This window comes from Geotrypetes seraphini, chromosome 5, assembly GCF_902459505.1.
Source record: "Geotrypetes seraphini chromosome 5, aGeoSer1.1, whole genome shotgun sequence".
Lineage (NCBI taxonomy): Eukaryota > Metazoa > Chordata > Amphibia > Gymnophiona > Dermophiidae > Geotrypetes > Geotrypetes seraphini.
The window spans coordinates 142,199,088-142,226,502 of record NC_047088.1 but is presented as its reverse complement, the minus strand read 5'-3'; the positions used below and the strand labels follow the sequence as shown (position 1 = coordinate 142,226,502).

At 46.2% G+C, this 27,415-nt stretch overlaps 1 protein-coding gene across 4 annotated transcripts in view; it reads left to right on the top strand.

The window, feature by feature from the left end:
* The first annotated feature begins 783 nt into the window (after positions 1-783).
* Positions 784-27,415, top strand: part of METTL21A (methyltransferase like 21A) — a 91,799-nt gene continuing 65,167 nt past the window's right edge. Inside the window, exons 1-2 of one of the 4 annotated variants that reach the window (XM_033945112.1) lie at positions 784-918; positions 25,207-25,375. In XM_033945112.1, the coding sequence (XP_033801003.1) occupies positions 25,229-25,375 (147 nt within the window). In that variant the 5' untranslated portion in view covers positions 784-918; positions 25,207-25,228. Of the gene's footprint in view, positions 919-1,431; positions 1,488-13,032; positions 13,102-25,206; positions 25,376-27,415 lie in introns of those variants that run through there. The other 3 variants (XM_033945111.1, XM_033945110.1, XM_033945113.1) reach the window with 3 other exon arrangements.

The window sequence follows — 27,415 nt, the reverse complement described above, 5'->3', positions numbered from 1 at the left end:
GGAAAAGGGGGCAATGTCTGAAAAGCAGTATATACTAATGTTTTTAGTATGGAAAACAGGATTCTGGATCTAGAAGCTGTGATTGAAGAAGATGAGTTGGATATAGTGGTGATCACTGAGACCCATGACTGGGATGTAGTTATACTGGGCTATAATCTGTTCAGGAAGAAAAGGAGGAGGAGTAGTTATATGTTAAAGATCTTATTAATCTGTTCAGGAAGAAAAGGAGGAGGAGTAGTTATATGTTAAAGATCTTATTAAAGCCACACAATTGCAGGATCTGCAGGGCAAGGAAGAGGCAGGGCAGAATTAATTCTTCAAGGGCCCCTAGGCACACAAGTACACTGGGCTCCCTATCCCTGCCCATGCCCTGCCTCACCCCACCCCACCCCAAGGAAGAGACTAGTTAATCTAATCATATATTTGGTATAACTAAGGTGACCATACGTCCCATTTTGTATGGGACAGTCCCGTTTTTAGATCCCCTGTCCCGTTGTCCCCACACACAGCTTCGGGACACCAAAATGTCCCGTTTTCAGGGACAACGGGACAGGCGATCACTTCCTCTCCCTGCCATGCCAAAGCCATCCTCCCTCTTTCCCTTCCTCCTGCGCCTGATTCAATCCCCTCCCCAGGACTGCAGCCGTTGCTGCTTGCTAGCCTCTCTATTTACCTCCCTTCAGTGAGGACCAGAGTGAGGCTTGGTTGATCCTGAGAGGAGCTACTGGAGCCTCAAAATGAGGCTTTGTGTTGTAATGAACGAAACCATTTGGAGCCCCAAAACGAGGCTTGGATCGCTATGAGTGCAGCAATTGCAGCTCCAGAACGAGGCTTGATTTTCAAAGTGTGAGTTCCAGAGCTGCACTGGTTGAATAGTTAATGCCTCCCAAAAATACGAGTAGCAGCCAAGAAACCGAGGTAGGCGGGGAACAGGGGAGAGGAAAACCCGGACAAACTCACATTTTAGACAGACATCTGGACACTCCTTTAAAAAGAGGACTTTTCTGTCTAAATCCGAATGTCTGATAATCCTAGATAGAAGAGGAGGGGGAATTGATGGGGGGAGGGTTGTGAGGGTTCCACTGAAAGTTTCTGGGTGGCAAGCAGCGGCGGCGGCGGACCGGAGGGGAGGGGGGTGTTGAATTGGTCCTGGAAGTAGGTGGGGAGAGAGGCTGGCAGGCAGTGACGGTGGACCCGGGGGGGGGGTTTGAATTGGTACTGGAAGAAGGGAAGGAGGGAGGCTGGTTATGGCATGGCAGGGAGGGAGGGCGGTAGACAGGCAGGCTGACTTCGGGGGAGGGGTGGAACAAAGGCTGGAAGGCAGTGGGGGGGACATAGGAAGGAGGCACTGGGGGCACTAAGGACATAGGAAGGAAGGAGGGAGGGACAATTGTTGGGCCTGAGTGCAGAAAGAAAGAAATGAAAAAAAGGATACACAGTCAGAAGGAAATGCAACCAGAGATTCATGAAATAACCCGAAAGCAAAGGTAGGAAAAAATGATTTTATTTTCAATTTAGTGATCAAAATGAGTCAGTTTTGAGAATTTATATCTGCTGTCTATATTTTGCACTATATTTGTCTATTTTTCTATAGTTACTGAGGTGACATCTTTGAAAACCCCCCAAATATAAATGATAATTAACATTTTCTCTGCGTATAGGGTGCTTTGTGTTTTTTAAAATTTTATGGCTACCATTATGAAATAATAAGATATTGTGTGTACATGAAAAATGAATGGAAGAAATTGGGGGCGGGGCTAGGGTGGGATTGGAGGCAGGGTTAGAGTGGGATTGGGGGTGGTGCTAGGGCGGGATTAGGGGCAGGACTGAATATTAATAGATGTCCCGTTTTGATGAAAAAAATAAATGGTCACGTTAGGTATAACTTATGGGCAGACTGGATGGACTGTTCAGGTCTTTATCTGCTGCCATTTACTATGTTACTATATTAAACACGACGTCCCCATCCACCAGCCCGTCTGCAGCCAGCATTCCCTAGACAGGAAGATCACCTACCTGCCTGCAGCTCCCGCTCTCCATGACACAATCCCTGGGCAGAACCTCACTTACCTGCAGGTCGCCTCGATCTCCAGGCTATAACCAGTCAAAGACACCACTGCAGGATTCACTTTAAAATCTAGTGTTCCCCAGAGCAGCCTGCAGAACTGCGCCCTGTGCCACTTCCAGCTACCACTCCTTCTTCTTCTCCTGCCCCGCACGGCAGCCACTGCCCTCTTCTCGCTGCTGCCACTCAATGGTATTACTATTTATTATTTTTAATTAGTAGCACAGAGAGAGAGAGAGAGGGGAGACGCCGATGTCACAAGTGTGTCATTTATTTTCCAAGGGAAAAAGCAAAACCTCACCACAGTGGCGTATCCAGCATATGGGACACCCGGGGCCCATAATTTTTTTGACACCCCCCCAGTTGTATGAAAAACATGATTTTTAGAAACAATCCACACGTCGCACAAGAGTGTACCTAGAAAAACTGCAGTGACCAGTACAACATCAATACTCCCATTGTAAAACTAAACAAGCCAGACTAGTACAGATCAATCCTTCACAGTCAATCCTAACAGAAAACCATGTCTTTCGAACACACAGAACACAGAAAACACCTTCGCCTAGTATGGAATATGTGATCACAAACTAACCCCTCCCCCTTTTACAAAATTGTAGTGTGGTTTTTAGCCTCGGTGGTAACAGCTCAGATGCTCATAGAATTCTGAGCGTTGGAGCTGTTACCACCACGGCCAGCAGTAAAAAATGCTCTACTGTTTTGCAAAAGTGGGGATAAAATAGAAATACATAGACAAAGGTTAAATTGAACCACCTGCAAAAAATGCAACACCACAGAAACAGCAATACATCTCCCCTAAAGCAAAAAAAATAAAAACTTTTTTTCTACCGTGTCTTCTCTGGTTTCTGCTTTCCTCATCTTCTTATCACTCTCTTCATTTCATCTCTCTCTACCCTCTTTCTGCCCCTTCTATATCTTCATCTTCTATATCTGCATCTTCTCTCCCTTCACGCCCATTGTCTGGCATCCATCTTCCCTTCCCTGGCATCTCTTTCCTCTCCTCTCCTTCCCTTTCCTCTTCCACACCCCAAGGTCTGGCATTTCACTCTCTCCTCTCCCTTCCCCCAATTCCATCAGCATCTGCCCCCTTTCTTTCCCTCCAACCCAATTCCCTCCAGAATCTTTCCCCCTTATGTCTCTCTCCCCTTTCCCTACACACCAATTCCATCAGCATCTGCCCCCTTTCTCTCCTTCTACCACCCTTCCATACCACCCTGCCCCCTTTCTCTCCCTCCACCACCCTTCCATGCTCCTTTCTTTCTCCCTCCAAACAAATGCAAGGTTCCATGCTGCCGGCTCTGCTCTCTGATCTCCTTGGCAAAAGGCAGCTCGAAAGCAGAAATCTTTAGAACAGCTGGTGGCATGGACAGCAATGCGGTCGACTCTGCTCCAGGAAGGTTCAATAATGACTAAGTCTGCTGGTTCATCCCCTTCCGATGTCACTTGCTCCGGAAGAAGTGATGTCGGAAGGGGATGGACCGGCAGACGCAGTTATCGCAGGACCTTCCTGGAGCAGAGCCGGCTGTATTGCCGTTGACGCCGGGAGCAGGGGCCGTCACCGTTGATGTCGCCGGGGGGGGGGGGGGGTGCTGTTTCCGTTTGAAAAAAAAATTGCAAGGTGAGTTGACTTTTTACCTTCCTTTAGTGGTGCTCCCTCCCCAACCCCCCCCCAACCCCCCGACAGTTTTGGGCCCTGGGAAGAGGCACTGCAGATCAATTTGGAAAGAGGTAATGGTAAATACAATTACATTAATGGGAGATATGATAGAGACATTTAAATAACTATGCGGCATAAATGTGAATGAGTCAAGTCTCTTTCATTTCAAAGGAAGCTCTGGAATGAGAGGGCACAGGATGAAGTTAAGAGGTGATAGGCTCAGGATTAATCTAAGGAAATACTTTTTTACAGAAATGCTAGTAGTTGCATGGAACAGTCTTCTGGAAAAAGTGGTGGAGGCAGAGACTGTGTCTGAATTAAAGAAAGCATTGGATAGGCACATGGGATCTCTTAGAGAGAGGAAGAGATAATGGTTACTGCGGATGGGCAGACTGGAATGTGCTTTTGGGCCCTGATTCTGCAAAGTGCTCCCGATTGTAGGCAGCTGTATACGTCCTACAGCTGTCTAATCAGCCAATCGGGAGGCACTTTTTCTAAAAAAAAAAAAAAAAAAATGCGCCCCAGGCAGGCCACCTATATTGAAGGTGCCTCCAGGGAGCCTAGAGAGGCCCGCCTAAGCTCGCCTAATTCTAGGCAGTAGCCTTAAGCAAACCTAGGTGGCCCTACGCGTTTCCCTAGCAGAATGGGAGACACTTACAATGTAGGCTAGCAAAATGCTGGCCTACATGGTAAGTAGACGCGGCTGCTATACCTAATCGTGGCAAGGATCTCCCTGCCGTGATTAGCGATTGCGGCAGGAGGGTGCCCAACCCCTTCTGCTGACAGAACCCGTCCCCCCGACAATCGCGGCATGAAGGTGCTCAACCCTTCCTGCTGACAGAACCCCCCCCCCCCAATGATTGCAGCAGGAGGGTGCCCAACCCCTCCTACCGACCCCCCAATGGCCCTCCCGTGGGAGATTTCACTTTAGGAGGAGACTGGCATGGAGATTTTTCCTCAAACGTGTCACAAACCTCAGTAGAGGAAATGGAGAAGTCAGCATCTGAATCAAACTGAAGATGCGGACTTCTCCATGTGGTTGTGAAGATGAATTGTGATGATGTCTGTGTGCACCAATACTCATCAGATGATGAAGTCGAAGCAGAAATTGGGGATCGTAGACATTTAGAAGCATGGTCAGGAGGATGCTTCTTTTTGGACGAAGTCAGTGTGGAAAACTTGGTATGTTTAGAAGCATGATGAGAAGAGTGATGTTTCTTACATGGGATCAGTGTCAGAGACCTGTGACATTGGGAAGTATCTGCAAGAGAATGGTGTTTCCTCTTGGAAGAACATTTGCTGGAATGAGAAGGCGATGATCGATGATGCCTTGATGAACATGAATGACAAGAAGATGCTGTGCAGGATTGATGAGATGATCGGTGTTTTGAGGTGCTTTGATGAGGTACCGAAGAGCCAGACCTCACAGTGTCATGCTCAGGCTAGGCCGGTACCAGAGCAGTCAGTGCAGAGGTCATAAGGTGAAACATGTCACCAAATTCTAAGCGGAAAAGCGCATCCAGCTTTTCCCAAAAAGATAGCACCGGTACCGTCGGCTTTTCTGCCGGTACCAAAGGTGCCTCAGCTCGCCTCAGAAAGGGTGACTCCAATGAAGATGCAACTTTCAATGGAAAAGAAGCGAGTCATAAGAGGTTATCACTTGGCTGGCATGATTGGACTCGATGCCATAGTGGCCTGCAACACAGACCGGGAAGCTGGTGGCTTCTTAACAGGCTTACCAGAGGGAGCGATGTCCTCCGACACCAGTGTCAGTTTTGATGGCTGGGAAGTTTTATCGATGTTCATGCTGGTGCCAAATAACTTTTCCTGCTTTAATTTGTGGCTTTTGATGGTATGTTTTTGAAGCAATGAACAACATGAACAGGACTCAACACGATGTTCCAGGCCTAGGCACTACAGACACCAACAATGTGGGTTGGTGAGAGATATGGGCTATTGACACATGCTACACTTCTTATAACCCATCAACGGATGGGACATCGATGGGAAGAGCACCTCAGGCAAATCAAACTCAATGACTGAGATGGGCATGTGACACTCTGCTCTCTAGACTAGCCAACAAGCAAGTTTCTTTCCTGTTCCTCTTCCTCCTTCCCTTACTTCCCCTCCTACTGGTATTAACGATCCCCAATCTCTCCCCAAGTCACTGAATCCCTTAACACCTCGCCACTCACTCTTTAAACCCATTGCCTCTCCCTTTCTCTTATCCTCTTCTCCACTCTCTAAAGATCCAATACTTTCTCCCTCTCATTCGATCATCCACTCTCTTCCTGCTTGAACCTCACCCACATCACAGCAGCAGGTGCCCCCTCACTTCTCCTACTCTCACCCATACCACCTTCACCTCCTCTAGCTCTCTGCCTGCAAGAGGAAAAAAATAAACCCACTTTATTATTTTTTTTTAAGAAAGAAAAAAGGGAGAAAAGAAAATACACGAGAGCAGGAAGGCAACAAGGCAAAATTGAATGATATTAAAAAAATACAACTTAGCTCCGCGGAAAACTAAACACTGAGGAGTCGCAAGCCTAGGTCGGGCAGGAAGGCACTCGCAAGTGTGGTGCGGTCAGTCGTGAATTTTTTAAAATTCTTAATATGTCAATACACTTTTTAAGCTGTCTGTACCAGGGCTCCAAGGATTACGTCACCCACATCTGAGAATATGCTGTCTGCTTGATTGGAATTATGGATGTTTCCTGTCTTATAGGTGGTTGAGTGTGCTGAAAGCCGATAGATGCAGCCCTTCCTGTGGTCAGAATTGCAGGATCCTGGTACATCCTGACATATCCTGTGCTTTTGATAGGGAAAGAGAGCATGGAATGGATGTTTCCTGCCTTATAGGTGGTTAAAGGTGCTGAAAGCAGATAGATGCAGCCCTTCCTAGGGTCAGAATTACAGGATTATGACAGATCCTGCTGGATCTTGGATATCCTGCAAATCCTGCATATCCTGGCATATCCTGTACTTTTGATAGTGAAAGAGTGCATATACTGGATGTTTCCTGCCTTATAGGTGGTTAAGGGTGCTGAAGCCAGATAGATGCAGCCCTTCCTAGAGTCAGAATTGCAGGATCCTGGTACATTCTGACACACCCTGGCATACTGGATTCTGGATATCCTGCAAATCCTGCACATCCTGAAATATCCTGCCATATCCTGTGCTTTTGATAGGGAAAGAGTGCATGGAATGGATGTTTCCTGCCTTATAGGTGGTTGAGGGTGCTGAAACCAGATAGATGCAGCCCTTCCTGGGGTCAGAATTGCAGGATCCTAGTAGGTCCTGTGCTTTTGATAAGGAAGGAGTACAAAATGTGGATGCCACCGTCCCCCACCCCCACCCCTTCACTTTACTTTGTATGCTATTTTTATTTCTTCTTTCTGGAACATATTGATTGTATTTTATGTCTCTTTCAGTCCCCCATAATTACTCCCTGCAGCAGCTTCCACTATTTAGCTCTGCAATTTGCACCAACTGTGTTGACTGATTTTCTGTCATTCTGCTGGAAGTCCCCTCCCATTTTGCTGACATCATTTTTTTCTGCCAAGCCCACCCACAGAAGAATAGAACTGCATCATAGGGGGCGGGACTTTACAGAGAAATTCCCCACTGAAAGACAGCCTGTTGCTGTCATTAAAAAATGAGCATCCATTCTTAAGGTGGTCTGCCCTACATCCTGGAGATCCTGAGAATCCTGCAAATCCTGGTTTTACCATGTTCCCTGGCCAGCTCTTCAGGGTGGACACCAGTAAATAGGGCTCACAAAAAGATGATTAAACCAATACCTCATACAAAGTCCTCACTTGCTCTCTGGTATTACTTTTAGTCTCTGAGCTTTGGTAAAGGCCAAGGCCAGGTAAACCCAGTAGGCTGGAGGACTTACAATCCTGGAATCTCAATCACCATGCCCAGTCTCTCATCTAACCTCCTATCCAGGAATCGGGCTGACACAGAAAGGCAGTTGAAAACTGGAACTTTAACTTGATTGTAGAGTCAACAGAAACTATTTACAACTCCTTCAAATGTATGAAGTTGATTCAGATTCCAAGTCAATTCCAAACCATCTCCACTGGGTTCCCACAACTCATTCACACTTGTGGTTAGCTGCTCCTGGGTCCCACCCTCACTGTGTAGCTCAGGGCCACTGTATCTTCCCCGCCAAGCCGTTATACTCCACACAAACTTTGTCAGCCAAAATCTGTTCACTCGTGATTTTCTCTCTCATATGGGTCTACCACACTCAGATTCTGTCCTCTTCTAGGGACTTTCAGAAAAGTAAAGTCTATGTTGTTCGCTTTGGATGAACCTCACTAGGGACTAGATTCTCAAAACTTCACGGTAAAAGCCGATGGGTCGCTGTTGCAGCCGTTATTGTAGTGATTTTAAAAAAGCGAGCCATTCTGCAAAAAAATGCGCATGCAAATGAGGTTGGTGGAGAGTATCAAAGGTTTGCTAAATTTGCATGTGCCCATTGCTGGTGATAGCGATCAGCACATGTGCAGAATAAATGCACAAATAAACAAATCGAAGATAGGCAGAAGGGATGTCCATTCCCTCCTGCTGCCAAGCAACGCCCCCCCCCCCCCCCCCGACACACCCCTGGCAGTGAGAGAGATGCCCACTCCCTCCTGCCACCATGCAACACCCTTTGCTTCCAACAACACCCCTCCCCTTGCTTACACGGCTGGCTGGCTAGCTAGATGCTTATACTCCCTCCGGCCAGCAGACCTGCTTCTTCAAAACAGTGGGCTTTCCCCTTCCCCTCACCAGTCAAAACTGGTTTAGCAACAGTTGCTGACTTTAATGCATCGGGGCCTAAGTTCCAGGTTGAGAGAAGGGATAATCCTAAAATTGGCCAAGACTAAGCAGTTGCCTAGGGCAACAACAAATGACTGTAGTCAAAGCAAAAGGATAGGTCTTAACAGCTACACAAATTCAAAAGGCTATTCGCATGTACTTTTACCACAGAAAAGAGTGGGCTGTTTTCTAACAGTCATTTTACCTGGATTGCCCTCATTATTTGTATCTCTGATATAAATTTAATATTTCAAAGCATCTTTCTGAGGGAGGGCAGACTTGGAAAGTTAATTAAAGGGTTTAAGGGTGAAGGTTTGCTTAGGGCACTGTTTTTCAACTAGTACACTGCAAGAGTTTTTTTCGTATCACTCCTGGCCCATCCCCAGTGGTCTGCGGCAGCAATTCAGGCAATCTTCCGGTGCCAACCACTGAGTCTTCTCTTTAAAGTAATTTCTTGCTTCCATGTAGGTGGGAAGCATCAGAAAGAGGGCTTGGGTTGGTGCAAGCGAGTTGTCTAAATTGCAACAACTGCCACCAACCATTGCATGAAAAAGGTGAGGGAAAAACAAGCTAAATTTCCCAGTTTGTTTGTTTACCCATATACTATGAGGAAGTTAATGGAACCTTCATACTAAATGTACTTTAATTTGGCCATAAGTTGTTAATTGGCATAATTATAGTGAGTCCTTCAAGTTTTAAGTTTCAAGTTTTATTAAAAATTTTATAAAACGCTTATATAAAAAATTTTTAAGCGATTAACATTAAAAAATAGACATATCATAACATTTAGACAATGAATATTGACTATAGACAGACTTGCGAGGAAGGATGAAGGATGGAATTACAATTTTAAAGAAAAAGAACATAGATGGGTTAAAACATTAGGGAAAGGATTAAATGCTGCCTAAAATACCACTTTGTTTGAAAGAACAGGATAGTGGTTGTGGCGAATGGGATTCGGAAAAAGCCCAACTATTAAATGAATACTTCTGTTCAGTCTTCACCCGAGAAGCGCTGGGGCTTGGCCCTCAGCTTCAGACAAGGGTTGGCTCAGTTGACCCTTTTAGTAACTTTGAGTTTACGCCCAGCAGTGTCTACGGTGAGCTGTCAAAGCTCAAGGTTAACAAAGCAATGGGGCTGGACAACCTGCACCCCAGGGTGCTTAGGGAGCTGAGTGATGTCTTGGCGGAGCCACTGTCCGCACTCTTCAACCTCTCCCTTAGTACAGACAGCGTCCCGTTGGACTGGAGGACGGCTAACGTCATTCTACTCCACAAGAAAGGCTCAAAGATGGAGACAGCAAACTACAGACCAGTGAGTCTAACATCGATAGTGAGCAAACTAATGGAAACTCTAATCAAACACCAATTGGATAAGATCCTGGATGAAGAGAATCTACGGGATCCCCGACAACATGGATTTACTAAGGGGAGATCATGCCAATCCAACCTGATCAGCTTCTTTGATTGGGTGACGGAGAAGCTGGATATTGGGGAGTCCCTGGACATCATGTACCTGGACTTTAGCATAGCATTCGATAGCGTACCACACCGCAGGTTGCTGAGCAAGATGAGGTCTATAGAATTAGGTGACACATTGACGCAATGGGTTGGGAACTGGCTTGGAGGTAGGCTTCAAAGGGTGGTGGTGAACGGCACCTCCTCCGAAATGACGGAGGTGATCAGTGGAGTGCCACAGGGCTCAGTCTTGGGCCCGATCCTATTCAACATCTTTATAAGGGACTTGGCAGAAGGGCTTCGAGGTAAAATAACATTATTCACCGATGACGCCAAACTAAGTAATGTAGTGGGCAAATGCACAACAGACGAAGATTCAATGCCTGACAACATGATGCACGACCTACTCCTACTGGAGCGCTGGTCTAGGACATGGCAACTCAACTTCAATGCCAAAAAATGCAAAGTTATGCACCTGGGCAGCCAAAATCCATGCAAGTCTTATACCCTTAATGGCGAGATCCTAGCAAAAACGGTAGCAGAACGAGACTTGGGGGTAATCGTCAGTGAGGACATGAAGTCTGCCAATCAAGTGGAGCAGGCTTCGTCCAAGGCAAGACAAATCATGGGTTGCATACGAAGGGGTTTCGTCAGCCTTAAGGCGGAAGTCATTATGCCATTGTATAGATCCATGGTGAGGCCCCACCTGGAATACTGTGTGCAATTTTGGAGGCCACATTATCGCAAGGATATGCTGAGACTGGAGTCGGTGCAGAGAATGGCCACCCGGATGGTCTCGGGACTCAAGGATCTTCCATACGAAGAACAGCTTGACAAATTACAGCTATACTCGCTCGAGGAGCGCAGAGAGAGGGGAGACATGATCGAGACGTTCAAGTATCTTACGGGCCGCATCGAGGCGGAGGAAGATATCTTCTTTTTCAAGGGTCCCACGACAACAAGAGGGCATCCGTGGAAAATCAGGGGCGGGAAACTGCGAGGTGACACCAGGAAATTCTTTTTCACTGAAAGAGTGGTTGATCGCTGGAATAGTCTTCCACTACAGGTGATTGAGGCCAGCAGCGTGCCTGATTTTAAGGCCAAATGGGATCAGCACATGGGATCTATTCACAGGGTAAAGGTAGGGGAGGGACATTAGGGTGGGCAGACTAGATGGGCCGTGGCCCTTATCTGCCGTCTGTTTCTATGTTAATCTGTCAGTTTTAAACTTGTTATGTATCAAAAGCGTCTATATACAGAAAGCTTTTGAGGGTGCCTTTAAATCTCTCCAGGGCAGTTAATTTCAAATGAATTGGTAAGTAATTCCACATTTGAGGAGTAGTAACCGAAAAAATTTCTGTACACCTTTTATGTATGATCTTTAGTGATGGAATTGAAAGGAGGTGTTGGTTTGTAGATCTGAGCATCCTTGGTGTTGCATGCGGGATTAGAAGTTTATTCAAGAAAGATGGTAATTTCGACTGTTGAACTGTAAAGGCTAAAAGGGCTATTTTATAAGTAATTCTGAAAGAGATCGGCAGCCACTGAGAATTTTTAAGAAGTGGAGTGACATGATCAAATTTCCTTGAGTTTGTAATAATTTTTATTGCCATTTGTGTTCCTGTGGCAGTTTGCTAGTTTTCATCACAAATAACCAGATTATTAATGAAAATTATGTGTCATTCAGATTATGTTTATTTGATATGATGCCATTACTTTATCATTACAAGGCTAGTTCTATAAATGTATGCCCAGTAGGAGTCTTTTATAAAGTCTATTCAGTTCCCCATGAACTTCTGCTAACTCATCTATCTCAAATTGGACTCTCAGACACAGTGCTCAATTGGTTTGCTTCCTTCTTAGTAGGTCGTTCATTCTCTCTACACTTTCAATCTCATTCTTCTACCTCTTACCCACTCATTTGTGGTGTACCTCAGGGTCCTATTATCTCTCCTTTGTTATTTAATAACGCTTTCATTTCTTTAGCATTATTCCTATAATCATTTAATATTAATGCACATTTCTACTCAGATGACATTGTTCTATTTTTTTTTAACTTCAGCTGACAAACTTTTATCTTGGAAGGGAGGTGTGCTTAGTAGTGCTGCCCGATTTCCGATTCAAATCGATTCACTGATTCACCTCGGGTGAATCGATTCGAATCAATTTGTTTTTACAAGAAATCGGCCTCGCCGATTCGGCTACCAACTTCAAGGTCTGCAAAGAGCTGGGTTTCGTTTTCTAGTGAACACATTCGTGCAGAAGAAATACACGATCAGATCAGGATAAAAATCTGTCAATAGTAGTATCTCTTAAAAGCTCGCACCACTTTACAAAAGAAGTGACTTTCCTGCCACGTTTAACGGCCCTCTGAGAAACCAGTTCACCCTGCCTCGGCTGAGGATACAGTCTTGCACGATCTGGTAGGGCTTCATCCAGCGTAGGCGCTCCCTGGCTAGGGCGCCCCAAAAGGGAAAGCCACGGATTCGGGCATATAAGCATGCATGTCCCAGGTGGAGCTCCGGCTGGGGATGGGCAACAGTTTGAGCCTGCAGGGTGCTCTGCGGGGCAGAAGCCTGGGCTTCTGGTACAAGAGGAATTGCAGCAGTTTCCTAAAGCCTCCCTCTTAGCTTTGCTGCCATGTCTCCGTTGCTCTCCGTCTTCTGCTTATGCCACCTCTCAGCCAGCTGCACTACACTAAGCAATACTAGTAGTTCCTGGGAAAAAAGAACCGTCAGAGAAGAGTCGGGGCTTCCCCCTGCTGGACATGAAAGATGGGATCTTCTCCTGTTCTTCATGCTGTTTATGGTACACTGAGCATCTGCCACCCAGAGTTCTTTTTTGATTACCTCTTGCAAACAATTGTGCATTGTTGAGCTTAACACTGGAAGAGCTGTGGTTGCTTGCTAGTTCCTCCTCGAGGAACTTTTGCTAGTAATTGGGATCTGTGCTTCCCCCCCTCCACCCCTCTTTTCTGAATTGGTTTAATGCCTGCCCTTTTCTTCCCTTTCTAGCCGGAAGACCAGAGGGGTATTTGTGTATAAGTATATCGTGCCTTCCAAAAGGGTCTTAGCTGGTCTCACTCTCAAAAGGTTTGAATCTGATTTTTTAAAACCATTTTTCCTGTTCTGTATCTGGGTGGGGCAGGGGTAGTTTAAGTTCTGGCAAGTTGTACATGACTAAACACATTATTTGTAAAGCATCCATTTTTCTTTAAATACCAAGTACAGCTAGGGAACGTCTGAATTTGAAGTCTAAAGACCCGATAGTGGAAGATTATAGAAATCCTTGCAATAGGAGTTAAGGTTGCAGGATGAGATTATGAGCTGTTAAAAGTTTTTGCTGGTGTCTGCAGGTGCTGATGCTTGATCTTCCTGCTTCTTCTGCTGCTAGATTGTAAGAAAACCAGAAGGCTTTTCCTGCCAATATGGATCAGGCTTAAGACAATTGGTTTGAAATTTAGAAGGGAGGGAGGGAGAGAAGGGGGGAGGGTTCAAAGAGACGTGCATATACCGGATTGGGGAGGGGGGAAGAAATAATGGGTCTGAAAACAGAGGAGAGGGAGAGAGATGGTGGACAATGGGATTTAGGGAGGGAAGGAACAGAAAGGGAGAGAAGTTGGACTCAAGGAATGATGTGGGGTGGGGGATAGAAATACTGGATAGAGGGTAGTTGGGAAGAGAAAGGGACAGCTGGTGGACCCTGGGGTGGTGGGGAAGAAGGGAGAGATGCTGGATAAAAGGGTAGTTGAGAAAAGGAGAGATGGGGGATCTGGGCCTGGAGATGGTGGGGTTAATCGCTGCAGCTGCGGGGATGGAGACGAAAAAAAGGAAAGATGCCAGACCTCCGAGGGAGGGAAGGAAAACAGAAGGGGAGGACAGAGATGGAAGAAGGATGGTTAGCATGGAGAAAGAAGGAGACCCTGGCAAGCGAGTTATCGGAAGACAACCAGAGCCTAGGACCAACATGATTTAAATAATGACCAGACAACAAAAGGTAGAAAAAATAATTTTATTTTCTATTTTGTGATTACAATATGTCAGATTTGAAATGTGTATCCTGCCAGAGGAGCGAGCTAGAATTTAACAGGGAGCTAAAAAGTATTTTTTTGTTTATTTTGTTTACACCACAGCACTAGTGTGGGTAAGAGAGGGCAAAGGGGGTGAGAGACTATAAAATAAAACCACCAGGCTGTTTGAAAAAAAACACCCAATTGGGCAGGAAAATCAAATTGAATCGAAAAACCAATTCAATAGGCTGAATTGAATCGAATCAAATTTTTTTTTCCTGAATCGGGCAGCACTAGTGCTTAGTAACCTGAGCAACTAAGAAATCTACTTTAGGCTGACTGAAAAAGCTACTGACACTCCTTTGTCATGGGATACAACCAAGTCATGGCTCTCGCTACTTTGAGAGCCCCCTCCAGAGAATCCCACTGCTCCAAGATCAGGATATTAATATCAGGATACCAGGGGAAAGCTGAGGAATGAACTGAGTGACTAATTTCAACTTGTGCAGAGACTCTGAAATAAGATCTGGCATGGCGGCAGACTTAAACGTAGAACCATGGGATCATCCCCTGATTCTAAAGCCAAAGTAGGATCTACAGAGCCGGCGTATGTTCCCAGGTCCCCAGCCATGGGAAAAGCATTCCCATAAGAACATAAGAATTGCCGCTGCTGGGTCAGACCAGTGATCCATCATGCCCAGCAGTCCGCTCACGCAGTGGCCCTCTAGTCAAAGACCAGCACCCTAACCGAGATTAGCCCTACCAGCACACGTTCTTGTTCAGCAATGATGATGTCATCAGAGACATGGCAGAGGAAATCAGAGCATGGGAAGGCCGCGAAGCAGCGTCTTTAGTTTGATGCGACCACTGCTGGAGCCAGTAGGATTGACAGTTGTCTCGGGGTCAGTAGGGTCGGCTGCACTGCGGCGATAGTGGCGGTGGTGGGAGAGGGTTCTACTGCACAGGGGGATGGCTGGCAGGCAGGTTGGCTTTGGAGGGTATGGGAGGGACAAAGTATGGAAGGCAGTGAGGGAGAGCAGGGAAGAGGGACCAAGGGAGCAGGGAAGAGGTGCTGCTGGACCGGGGAAGCAGGGAAGAGTGACAGGGGGAGCAGGGAAGGGGTGCTGCTGGACAGGGGGAGCAGAGAACAGATGCTGCTGGACAGGGGGAGCAGGGAAGAGGTGCTGCTGGATAGGGGTAGCAGGGAAGAGGGACCAGGGAGCAGGGAAGAGGTGCTGCTGGGGGGGGGAAGAGAGTTCTACTGCACAGGGGGGATGGCAGGCAAGCTGGCTTCGGAGGGTGGGGGTGGGACAAAATCTGGAAAGCAGTGAGGAGGAGCAGGGAAGAGGTGCTGCTGGGCCAGGGGAGCAGGGAAGAGGTGCTGCTGGACCGGGGAGCAGGGAAGAGAGGCAAGGGGAGTACGGAAGAGGTGCTGCTGGACAGGGGGAGCAGGGAAGAGGGACTGGGGGAGCAAGGAAGAGGTGCTAATGGACCGGGAGAGCAGGGAAGAGGTGCTGCTGGACTGGGGGAGCAGGGAAGAGGGACAGGGGGGGCACAGAAGAGGGTTGGGGGAGGGAAATGCTGCTGCTGCTACACAGGAAAATGGAGGGGGAGGGTATGCTTCTGCTGCTACTGCACAGGGAAGTGGAGTGGGGAGGGAAATGCTGCTGGTGAGAAAAGGGGGCTGGGGCTGAAAGGGAAAAGATGGGAGAGGGGGGCTGGGGGGGGTAAAAATGAGTTTGGAGCTGGGGCTGAAAATAGGGGACATGTGTGGGAAGAAGGCTTTACTAGCACCCGTTAATGTAACGGGCTTAAACACTAGTGATATTATAAATTAATAATAATAGAAATGTAATATATTGTGTATAAAACTGCCCTACAATCAGGTTAGGCAGACTGGATGGACCATTCGTGTCTTTATCTGCCGTCATCTACTATGTTACTATGTAGATCTTTGGACACTATCATCCCAAGGTCCCTTTCCCCATCCATGTATATCAGCCTCTCACCTCCCAGCACATAGGGCTCCTGATTTCTAATCCCCAAATGCATTACTCTGCATGCTTTGCATTGAATTTTAGTTGTCAGATATTAGACCATTCTTCTAACTTTAGCAGGTCCTTTTTCATGTTTTCCATTCCTTCCTTAGTGTGTACTCTGTTACAAATCTTGGTATCGTATGCAAAAAGGCAAACCTTTCCTTCCAACCCTTCAGTGATGTCGCTCACAAATATATTGAACAGGATCAGCCCCACCACCAATCCTTAAGGGACTCCACTACTCACCTTTCCTTCCTCCAAGTGAATTCCATTAACCACCACCCTCTGGCATCTGACTACCAACCAGTTTCCAATCCAATTCACCACTTTGTGTCAAAGGCTTTGCTGAAATCTAAGTAAATTACATCTACCATAGGCCCTTGATCCAATTCTCTGGTCACTTAATCAAAAAATTCAGATTAGCCTTTGTCTCTCCTACCTTCACTAGGAGGCTTTTCCAAGAAGAAGTATTTCTTCAGGTTACTCCTGGGTCTCTCCCTTTTCACATTCGTCTTATGCTACCTCATTTCAGAGCTTCTTTTCAGTTCAAAGAGACATACCTCTTGTGTATTTGTGCCAAGGAAATATTTAAACATCTCTATCATACCACCCCTTTTCTGCCTTTCTTCCAAAGTATGCAAATTGAGATATTATACACTTACAAAGACCACTGACTATATTTGTAGCTGCCCTCTGGACCGACTGCATCCTATTTTTATCTTTTTGAAGGTGCAGTCTACAGAATTGTACATAGTACTCTAAATGAAATCACACCAGAAACTTATACAGAGACATTATCACCTCCTTTTTTATGCTGGCCATTCTTCTCCCTACGCACTTAAGATTATGACATATGATCATCTCCAAGTGTCACTCCTCTTTCATGCATAGAAATATTTCACCCCCTAAGCTGTACCGTACCTTAGTGTTTTTGTAGTCCAATTGCATGACCCTTCATTTTTTAGCAATTAGCATTTAAATTTTAACTGCCAAATTCTGGACCATTCTTCAACCTTTGCTGGGTCCTTCGCTATGTTATCCACACCATCAAGTTATCTTCAGTTGTTAGGTTGGGTCATCAATTTTGCCAAAAGTTCCCTGAGTCTATCTCAACTCTAGAACATCTGGGATTTTGCTTCAAAATGGAGTAGGGGGAGGTATTCCTTCTGAGCAGTAGGCGCATGTATAAAGGTGAGGAGGCCATATACAGTTATAAGGATCTTGATGTAAATATGTTTGGGTATAAATATTCCCCACACTGTATCTTCAAGGACTAAAGGTGAGGAGGGGCATAATCAAAATGTGCCCAAGTCTGAGGTTGGACGTTTTGTGCAAGACATCCACAAACCCAGCAGGGAAAATGTCACATTTTCAAAGCTGCCAAACGTGTATCTTTTATTTTTGAAAATGAACTAGGTATATGTTTTGGTCCTTAGGACATCTACCTTTTTTGTCTATTTTCAAAAATAAAAATGTTCTCGTGAAAAACATACAAAAGCAAGTTTTGTAGACCTACCCACCAACTACCTTGTCTGATTGTGGCAGAAGGAATCCCCATCAGCTGAGTTGGTTTCGGGTATTCCTGGCAGCTCAGCTGATGGGGATTTCCTCTGCCAGGATCTGCTGAGTCACGGAGCTCTACACCTCTCTTCCTGACATCCCTGATATCCCTCTGACATCCCAGACCTCCCGCACCATGTCCTGACATCTCCACCCCCCTACATCCCCCCAACATTCCTGGGCCTCCCTCCCACATCCCCAGAATACCCCATACCTTCGGAAGGTAAAATAACAGGAGGGAAGCTCACTTCCTCCTGCCCACAGGGCCTCGTGCTGCAAATGACAGGGCTTCCCCTTCCCAATGCATCATGGGATGCAGCAGGAGGGGCCAAAGGCCCTCATTGGCTTAAATGGTGGTCTTCTTGTCAGTTTGGGCACCTTTGTGGAACTTAGATGCATCTCAAACAGGTCTAACTGCCGGCATCTAAGTTCCCTCTAGGAAAGCTTTGATTATGGCTGGGGCACGTCCAGGTTGAAGCCTGCCCGATTCCTACCCATAGCACACCTCCCAACATACCCCTTTGCTCTCTGGACACACAGCAGCTTAGAAGTGCTGCTGCATGTCCAGAAAGTTGGTTTTGATTATCGGCACTTGGACGTCCCTGCTACTAGGACATCCAAGTGCCAACTTCGGCTGTTTTTTGGACGTTTTAAAGTTTTGATTATGAGCCCCTTAGCGTATAATTCCCTCTGGGTTCAGGTGTTGATGATTGCATGCTTCAGGGGGCAGATTTCTGGTTCTTCCTTGGCTTCACAACCCGAAGTGGTAAGATTTCTGAAGGGGGTTCACCACCTTCATCCTCCTTTGCAGAAGCCTTGTCCAGATTGGAGTCTCAAGTTAGTCCCCCACTTTCAAATCTCTGCAAACAGCAACTCTTAAGGATCTTACTCTCATGATGGTCTTTTTGGTCACGATGGCGTTAGTATGGTGAATTTAGGAGTTGCAAGCATTATCGTATCATGATCCATTCCTCTTTCTCTGAGATTTGAATTTCTGTTCATATAGTTCAGGGATCTCAAAGTCCCTCCTTGAGGGCCGCAATCCAGTCGGGTTTTCAGGATTTCCCCAATGAATATGCATGAGATCTATGTGCATGCACTGCTTTCAATGCATATTCATTAACCCGCTGGATTGCGGCCCTCAAGGAGGGACTTTGAGATCCCTGATATAGTTCCTTACAGTTCATACAGTCGTCTCAGCTTTCCATGTAAATCAGTCTCTTTTTCTCCCATCTTTTCAAGAGGAGAACTACGGTTCTCGGTTTCAGTTGTTGCATCTGCTGGACGTCCACAGAGCACTCATTCTTTATCTGCAGGCTATCAATAACTTCAAGGATACTGATCATTTGTATGTGGTGTTTGCAGGATGTAACAGGGGTCTGCCAGCTTCCAAAGCTTTGGTGACACATTGGATCAAAGAAGCTGTTAGTCCAGCTTATATATTGGAAGGCAAGCAGTTGCCGGCAGGGTTCCATGCTCATTCCACTAGAGCAATGGCCACATCTTGAGCTGAGTCTAAGGGTTTCTCTTTGGAGGAAATTTGTGACTTGGTTCTCCTTGAACACGTTTTCCAAGTATTATAGGTTGGATGTGGCAGTTTATGGGCTTCAGTTCTTACTGAGGCAGTGGGTTCTTCCCACCCTACATAAGGACTGCTACATCTCACTAGTCTCTGGATTCATCTGCTGGCGGCACTAAGAAAGGAAAAATTATGTTCTTACCCGCTAATTTTCTTTCCTTTAGCCACAGCAGATGAATCCAGAGCTCCGCCCTACATTGGATTCTGTCTTGTATAATATCTTGAAGATTCTGTTGCTAGTTCCCTGTCACATTAGAAGTTAGGATTTGTATTCGTTAGTTTGGTGTTTTCTTTGGTTTATGGGAAAGGAATTTTTTGTTATTAATGTCATGGTTCCTGATGCTTTGGAAAGAGCAATATTAATTGGCCAGGAAGATTACCATCCAATAAGAGGACCTGCAAATTAGTTCTCTATCTCCACCTGCTGGTAGATGGACAGAACCCACTAGTCTCTGGATTCATTTTTCCATAGTGTTTTGCTATGGTGGTCTACAGGCAACCCATGGTACTCCTGTAGGTTGCTACAGGATCCATATACTGTATGTTGATTGCATATGGCTAGAAGTTAGCAGCTGCCAGCTGGTGAAGGGTTGAGGGAGTGACTAGGCAAAAAGTGCACTACACTTGTCCAGGGAAGCTTTCATCCCTGAAATGCATTATGAAATTAGCAAGGTGTGATGGTATCTTCAGTTGTCCAGAAGAGGAGGATGAGTACAGATGTGTGAGGTTGAGTGGGCAGAATTCTGTGCTTCAGGTATTCACATCTAGTTCCTGGAGGACTGTCTGTTCAGATAACTGGAAAGTGATATATGGCAAAATGGCATGTAAACAGCTGGGATTCCCAAGCTATGTGAGCTCAGGGTTTCTGTCCCTAGAGGCAGCGGAAGAGGAATTTCAAAGGCATTTTGTTTCCGTCACAAAAGCATCTCCATTACCAGGTCATACAATACTTCTACACCAGATGACATTTCTGCGAGACCAGTGTGCTTCTGCCAGTGTTATCACCTTAAAATGTGTAGTTTGTGGAAGTAGATCCAGATTTACATCAGGCATAGTTGGTGGAAAAGCATCATCTGATAGATGTATTTTAAGTGGTTTAAAGGAAACCTCAGAAGAGAGCTTTGGGGCGCCGATTGGAGGCACTGGAGCAGCGGCTGGATGACTTGGAAAACTGGGCCCGATGAACAACCTTCACTTTGTGGGTCTTCCGGAGACCCTGCCTGATTCGGAGCTCCATGTTTTTTTTGAGCGCTGGCTGCCTGAGTCTCTGGAGCTTCCTGCGGAGTTGGGCCCCTTGAGGGTGAAGTGTGCTCATCGGCTCGGTGCACGGTGGGAGGGAGCTGAGAGGCCTCAGGCAATCATCTTGCGTATCCTGAACTTTGCCCATAAGGAGGCAGTGCTGCGAGCGCTTCGAGGTGGCCGCCAGTTGACTTATCAGTCCCGCCGGGTGCTTTGCTTCCAGGATTACTCCTCGGGGGTGGCCCCGCAGCGGCACTGGTTCAGCCCTATTTGTTCCAGATTGTTTGACCACAAGATCCGCTTCACTCTGTTGTATCCACCGAGGCTGCGGATCACTCATAATGGTTCCACCTGCTTCTATGCGACTGTGGTGGAGGCCCAGGATTTTCTTAACTGCCTGGAGGATTCGGGGTGGCTCCCCTTTTACGACAGCGCCGTGATTGCCATCTTCTTGCTACCGGTTTGACTTGTTACTTGCTGGACTGCCTGCCTTCGTTTGCACCCTTGCTGTTTGCTGCTTTTTGCTGTCCTCACTCGCCACCTTCTTGGCTTCCTCTGTGTCTGGGATATGGACTCCCACCTGGCTGGTGATCTGGACACTCTGCTGGAGCCATCTCCTGATTTGTTCTGCTCCTCTGTGCCTGGCCTCCGAGCCTCAAGTATGCTTGTTTGATGACACCTTTTCTTGGACTTGTCACTTTGCTGGATCATCTTGGCTCGCACCCCTTTCTTGAAGTTGAGCGCAGTTGTTGCGGTCCTCCTTAGAAAGGGGGGACACCCATAGTAAGGAGGACCGCAACAACTGCGCTCAACTTCAAGAAAGGGAACTATGTTGCTATGAGGGAAATGGTGGGGAGGAAGCTCAGAAACATCTTTAGGATGGAGACTGTGGGAAGCGCCTGGACTCTATTCAGGGACACCCTGCAGGAAGCACAAAGAATGTACGTCCCCAGTTTCAGGAAAGGCTGCAAGAACAAGCGATCAAAGGACCTGGTTTGGATGTCAACTGAAGTAAAGAGGGCAATAAATGACAAAAAAGTATCCTTCCGGAGATGGAAAAAGGACCCAACAGAGGAAAATCACCAGGCGCACAGGAAATGCCAAAAGGAATGCCACCGAGAGGTTAGAAAAGCGAAAGGGGAATACGAAGAGGGGCTGGCCAGGGAGGCGAAAAACTTCAAGGCATTCTTCAGTTACGTAAAGGGGAAGCGACCAGCGAGAGAGGAGGTGGGGCCGTTGGACGATGGGGATAGGAAGGGAGTGATTAAGGAGGATAAAGAGGTAGCTGAGAGGTTGAACACGTTCTTCTCGTCGGTTTTCACGAGCAAAGACACATCTAATATACCGGACTCAGAGGAGCTCATGATTGGGGAACAGGCCGAAAAATTGGAGCACATAGAGGTAAGTAAGGAGGATGTCCTCAAACAGATAGACAGGTTAAAATGCAGTAAATCACCGGGCCCGGACGGGATCCACCCAAGGGTTCTGAAGGAACTAAGACAAGAAATAGTAGGCACAATCCAGCATGTTTGCAACCTATCCTTGAAAACTGGTGAGGTACCAGAGGACTGGAAATTGGCGAATTTCACACCTATCTTCAAGAAGGGATCGAGGGGTGACCCCGGGAACTACAGGCCGGTGAGCCTGACTTCAATTATAGGGAAGATGGTGGAAGCTATGATCAAGGACGGCATTTGCGAGCACATCGAGAGGAATGGCCTACTGAGAACAAGCCAGCACGGATTCTGTAAGGGAAGGTCGTGCCTAACGAACCTTCTGTACTTCTTTGAGGGAATAAGCAGTCGGGTTGACAATGGGGAACCCATAGACATCATTTACCTCGATTTTCAAAAGGCTTTCGACAAGGTGCCACATGAAAGGCTGCTTAGGAAGCTGTGGAACCACGGGGTGGGAGGGGATGTGCACAGATGGATCAAGCACTGGTTGTCGGGTAGACTGCAGAGGGTCGTAGTGAAGGGCCAATATTCTGACTGGCGGGGAGTCACAAGCGGTGTGCCACAGGGATCGGTGCTGGGGCCGTTACTCTTCAACATATTTATCAATGACCTGGAAAAGGAGGCAAAGTGCGAGGTTATAAAATTTGCAGACGATACCAAACTGTGCGGCAGAGTTAGGTCCAGGGAGGAGTGTGAGGACCTGCAAAGGGACCTGGACAAGCTGGAAGACTGGGCAAACAAATGGCAAATGTGCTTTAACGTGGAAAAATGCAAAGTCATGCATATAGGGAAAAAGAACCCGTTGTTCAACTACAAATTGGGGGGGGCATTGTTGGGAGACAGCAGACTTGAGAGAGACTTGGGTGTGCTGGTGGATGCATCACTGAAGCCATCTGCACAGTGCGCAGCAGCCTCGAAAAAAGCCAACAGGATGCTGGGCATCATAAAGAGGGGCATAACAACCAGGACGCGGGAAGTCATCATGCCATTGTATCGAGCGATGGTGCGTCCACATCTGGAATACTGCGTTCAGTATTGGTCGCCGCACCTCAAGAAGGACATGGCGGTACTTGAGAGAGTCCAAAGGAGAGCAACGAAACTGGTAAAAGGGCTGGAACACTGCCCATACACCGAGAGGTTGGATAGGCTGGGGCTCTTCTCTCTGGAAAAAAGGAGGCTCAGGGGAGATATGATAGAGACCTTCAAGATCATGAGGGGCATAGAGAGGGTGGATAGGGACAGATTCTTCAGACTGAAGGGGACAACAAGTACGAGGGGGCATTCGGAGAAACTGAAGGGAGATAGGTTCAAAACAAATGCAAGGAAGTTTTTTTTCACCCAAAGGGTCGTGGACACTTGGAATGCGCTACCGGAGGAAGTGATCAGGCAGAGTACGGTACAGGGATTCAAACAGGGATTGGACGGATTCCTGAGGGATAAAGGGATCGTGGGATACTGAGGGAGGAGCTGGGATGTAACACAAGTATAGAAAGCTAACCAGGTAATAAGTATAGAAACCCAACCAGGTCGTGCATGTGCAAGACCGGAGGTTTAGGACTTCGATGGGAAGAGAGGACTTCAATGAGAAACCAAGGTGGCAAGGGAGCCCCTTCTGGTGATTCAGACAGGTCGTGACCTGTTTGTGCCGCCACGGGAGCGGACTGCCAGGCAGAATGGACCTATGGTCTGACCTGGCGGAGGCACTGCTTATGTTCTTATTAAAGAAATGACAATTTTGCATGAGGTAAAACTCTTTATAGTTTATAAAACTTTCCTTTAACAGTTAAAAGGAAAGATATATAAACTATAAAGAGTTTTACCTCATGCAAAATTGTCATTTCTTTAATAAGACATTAACTATTTTTTCTGCGGCCCTCCAAGTACTCTATTTTTTCTGCAGCACTCACATTTAAAGTTTAATATCTTTTCTTTCTCAAAACTGGCACATTTCAATCACTATATTGAAAATAAAATCATTTTCCCTACCTTTGTTGTCTGGTGACTTTATTTTTCTGTGCTTTCAACTATATTTCCAGGGCCTTTTTGTCCTTTGACTGTTTTTCTCTCCATCTTCACTTTCTGCCTTGCATCCATCTTTAAGAAAAAACAGACTGACTCAATAATATACACAGCCTAAGAGGAGGGCTTGCTATACAAAAACTTAGCTCAGAGAAATAAAACTCTGAAGAGGGAGAGGTTACCCCCTTTTGGGAAAAGAGTTTGTCTCTCTCTTCTTCCGTCCTATTTCCATGGTCTGGCATCTCTTTCCTTCCTTCCTTTCTCTCCCTCCCTCTTTCCTTCCTTTCCCCTGGTCTAGCATCTGTCTCCTTCCCTTCTCCCATGCCCTGGCATCTCTCCCTTCTCCTCCATGGTCTGATATCTCCTTTCCTTCCCTCCCTCCCATGAATTTGGCTTCTTCTCTTGTTCCTCACCTCTCCCTTCTCCTTCCTTCCCTCTCTTTCCCCAATTGGGTGCAGCAGCAACAGAAGCAGCATTTCCCTTCCCCCTTTCCTGTGCAGGAGAGGCATTTATCTTCCCCTTTCCCTCCCTCTCCCTTTCCCTGTACAGCAGCAGCAGCATTTCCCTAGGGTCCCCCTTTCCTATGTAGTAGAAGCATTTCTCTTTCCCCTCCCCTTCTATTCTCTTGCTTGTGGAGCAGCAGCGTGTCTGGTCGGCTCGTTCCGTTCAAAGCCGCAGGTGGCGGCTCTTTGCGAGATCCACACCTGCGTCTGAAGCCTCTCTGATGTTGTGATGTCAGAGAGGCTTCCGATGCAGGAGTGGATAGCGCGAGGAGCCGCCAACCCGCGGCTTTGAACGGAACGAGCCGGCCAGACACGCTGCTGCTCCAAAAGGAAGGAAAAGGGGAAGAGAAATGCTGTTGATCGCGTCCAGACCGCGGGCTGCAAATAAAACCTGGAGATCCACATGCGGCCCATGGGCCGCGTGTTTGAGACCGCTGGTTTAAAGCATTACCGATGACATTTTACTTTCAAAAAGTATTTAAAACTCCAATTAATTAACTATTGGCATAGGTTTGGTTCAGTAGCCACTGTTAGATAACTGCAATTGTAATCAGACACAGTTATTTTATTTTGTTTGTTATTTGAATTGTTGATTTTGTCATACTAATGGCTTGTGCTTTTATCTTTGGCATACTTTTTGTTTACTTTTTTATGGATTTGTAAGCTGCTGTGATTTTTAACAATCAGCAGGGTATCTAGTGTGTAATAAACATAAACACTGCAATCCTGGCACAACCTAATACAAGGCCAACTAGGCAAATTGTTACCACTTATTTGTTTCTCTTACTGCAGGACTTGGCAGAACAGGAAGGAAATGGCATTGATTCCTTATGATGCAACTGTAGCTCAGGGACTGCAGAAATTTCACCAGTCTTTGGCCTCCTTTTCTTTTGCTAGCCACTCGATCCACATCAAGCAGAACTGGAAGCAGTTGGGAGTAGCTGCTGTGGTATGGGATGCTGTATGTACTACTGTTTTTTGTTTTGTTTTGTTTTGTTTTATTTATTATTTATTTATAGTTTTCCAAATTAATTTCCAAGTATACAATACTTGTACTTAAAGTTAGATTAAGATAGTATAACTTAAATCAAGCAGAATCAAAAAACAGGAAACTAATTCTTTCTTAATCTATCTTAAGTCCTCAAGTAATCAAGAGATCCAAAATTAAATCTGAGTGATTTCAAACAACAAAAATTAACAAATATTTATAAGAAAGCTGCAGATTGCTGTTGAAAGAGAGAGTTATTTACTTCCTCCAGTTGTTATATTATGTTGGTTCTACTCTTCCAAGGCGTTTGAGAGATATGAAACTAGACAAGTGAGAAGGTTCTAGGAAAACATATTTTACAGCTTGGTATCTTATAATACATTTACAGGGAAATCTTAAGTGGAAAACGCCTCCAGTATGCACTATTGTTAACAGCTTTTGTTTTAGGGACTTAAAAGTATATTATGTGTAGGCTTATATCCCTGCCTAAATAAACCTACCCTAGTGGATTATATGCCAATGCAGCCAGCGTTTCACGAATCTGTCAAAAAATTGCTGCGTCAGGGCGATTTTTTGACAGATTCGCGAAATGCTGGCCGCGTTGGCATATGTGGGAGACATTCATACCACTGTGAAGCTAAGTTACCATTACAGTATTGTTTTCAGTGAATATAAAGTTGTGCATGAAAATCTATAAAAAAGAAAAAATTCATAAAAATGATTTAGAATATAAGCTAAGTTTTAATGAACACTAAGTTAATAATTTATTATGAAAAAATAAGATTTAAGCTTTTTTGAAATTAAGTTAAAAAGACGGGTTTTTGCTGGCCGATGACTGGAGCAAGGAGCGTGTCAACTACGCTGATCAATTTGATCAATTCAGCCAATTACTGTGCGTAGGCTCCATATCTGAGGCCTTTTCCCTTTGTAATTTAAATTAAAAGTTAAAAAATGAGTGCACTTCTCTGAATAAGTAATAGTGGAATTTTTTCTAACATATTATTAGGCTTATATCCCGCCAAATCTTAGCAGGGTGGAGTTCTAAGTGGGTTACAAATAGCATAACATTATGTCGAACATATATACATACGCAAAGCAAGGAGTAGAAATGTCCTATATACACTGGTGGACACAATCTATTATATGAAGGTCCTTTTATTCATCCAAAATTCAATGACTCGAAATGTACATGTTTCGGCCAAGATGGCCTGCCTCATTAGTCTTATGAGTCTTCAAGGTAATATAAATTGATATATCTGCTAATATACTGACTTCCCAAATTGCTAATATGGGGTTGAATGTTCAAGAAGAAACAGGAGCCAAAAAGGTGTCCTGGGCGTTCGATATTTGCGTCTTTGAGTTTGTGGATTTGGTTCTCCTGTTTGATACTTTGAACTTATATACATACACCAGGGGTGCCCAACACGTCGATCGCGATTGACCGGTAGCTCAGGAAGGCAACGTGAGTCGATCGCAGAGCCCATCCTGGGCTCCGTGATAGACTCGTGTTGCCGTCCTGATCTACCGGGCCTATCAGCCTTCCTCTCCCCGACGTCAAAGACGCCGACGCGGGCATTAAGCTGTTTTTGTCATTTCGGGTGGGGGGTGGCAGCGGCAGCAGCAGCAGCCTGAAAAAGAAATCATCCTGGCCGGGGTCGGTGTCATGCTCCGGAGCTTCTACAGCCTTCCTATCTCCCTCTCCCTTCTACCTGCGGCTCTCTTCGGCAACTCAGCAGCAGCGATCGACACAAGCTTCTGATGTCGGGGCCTACCCTCTGCGAGTCCCGCTTGTTTCAACTTCCTTTTTCCACAAAGGCGGGACTCGTAGAGGGAAGGCCTCGATGTCGGCAGCTTGTCTTGATCACCGCTGCTGACGAGTTGCTGAAGAGAGCCGCGGAGCAGGGGGGTGTTGCCAGGTGCAGGTAGAAGGGAGAGGGCCAGATGCAGGACTCGTGGGTGAGGGAGGAGAAGAGAGAGAGAAAGAGAGAAAGAGAGAGGGGAGGGAAACAAAAG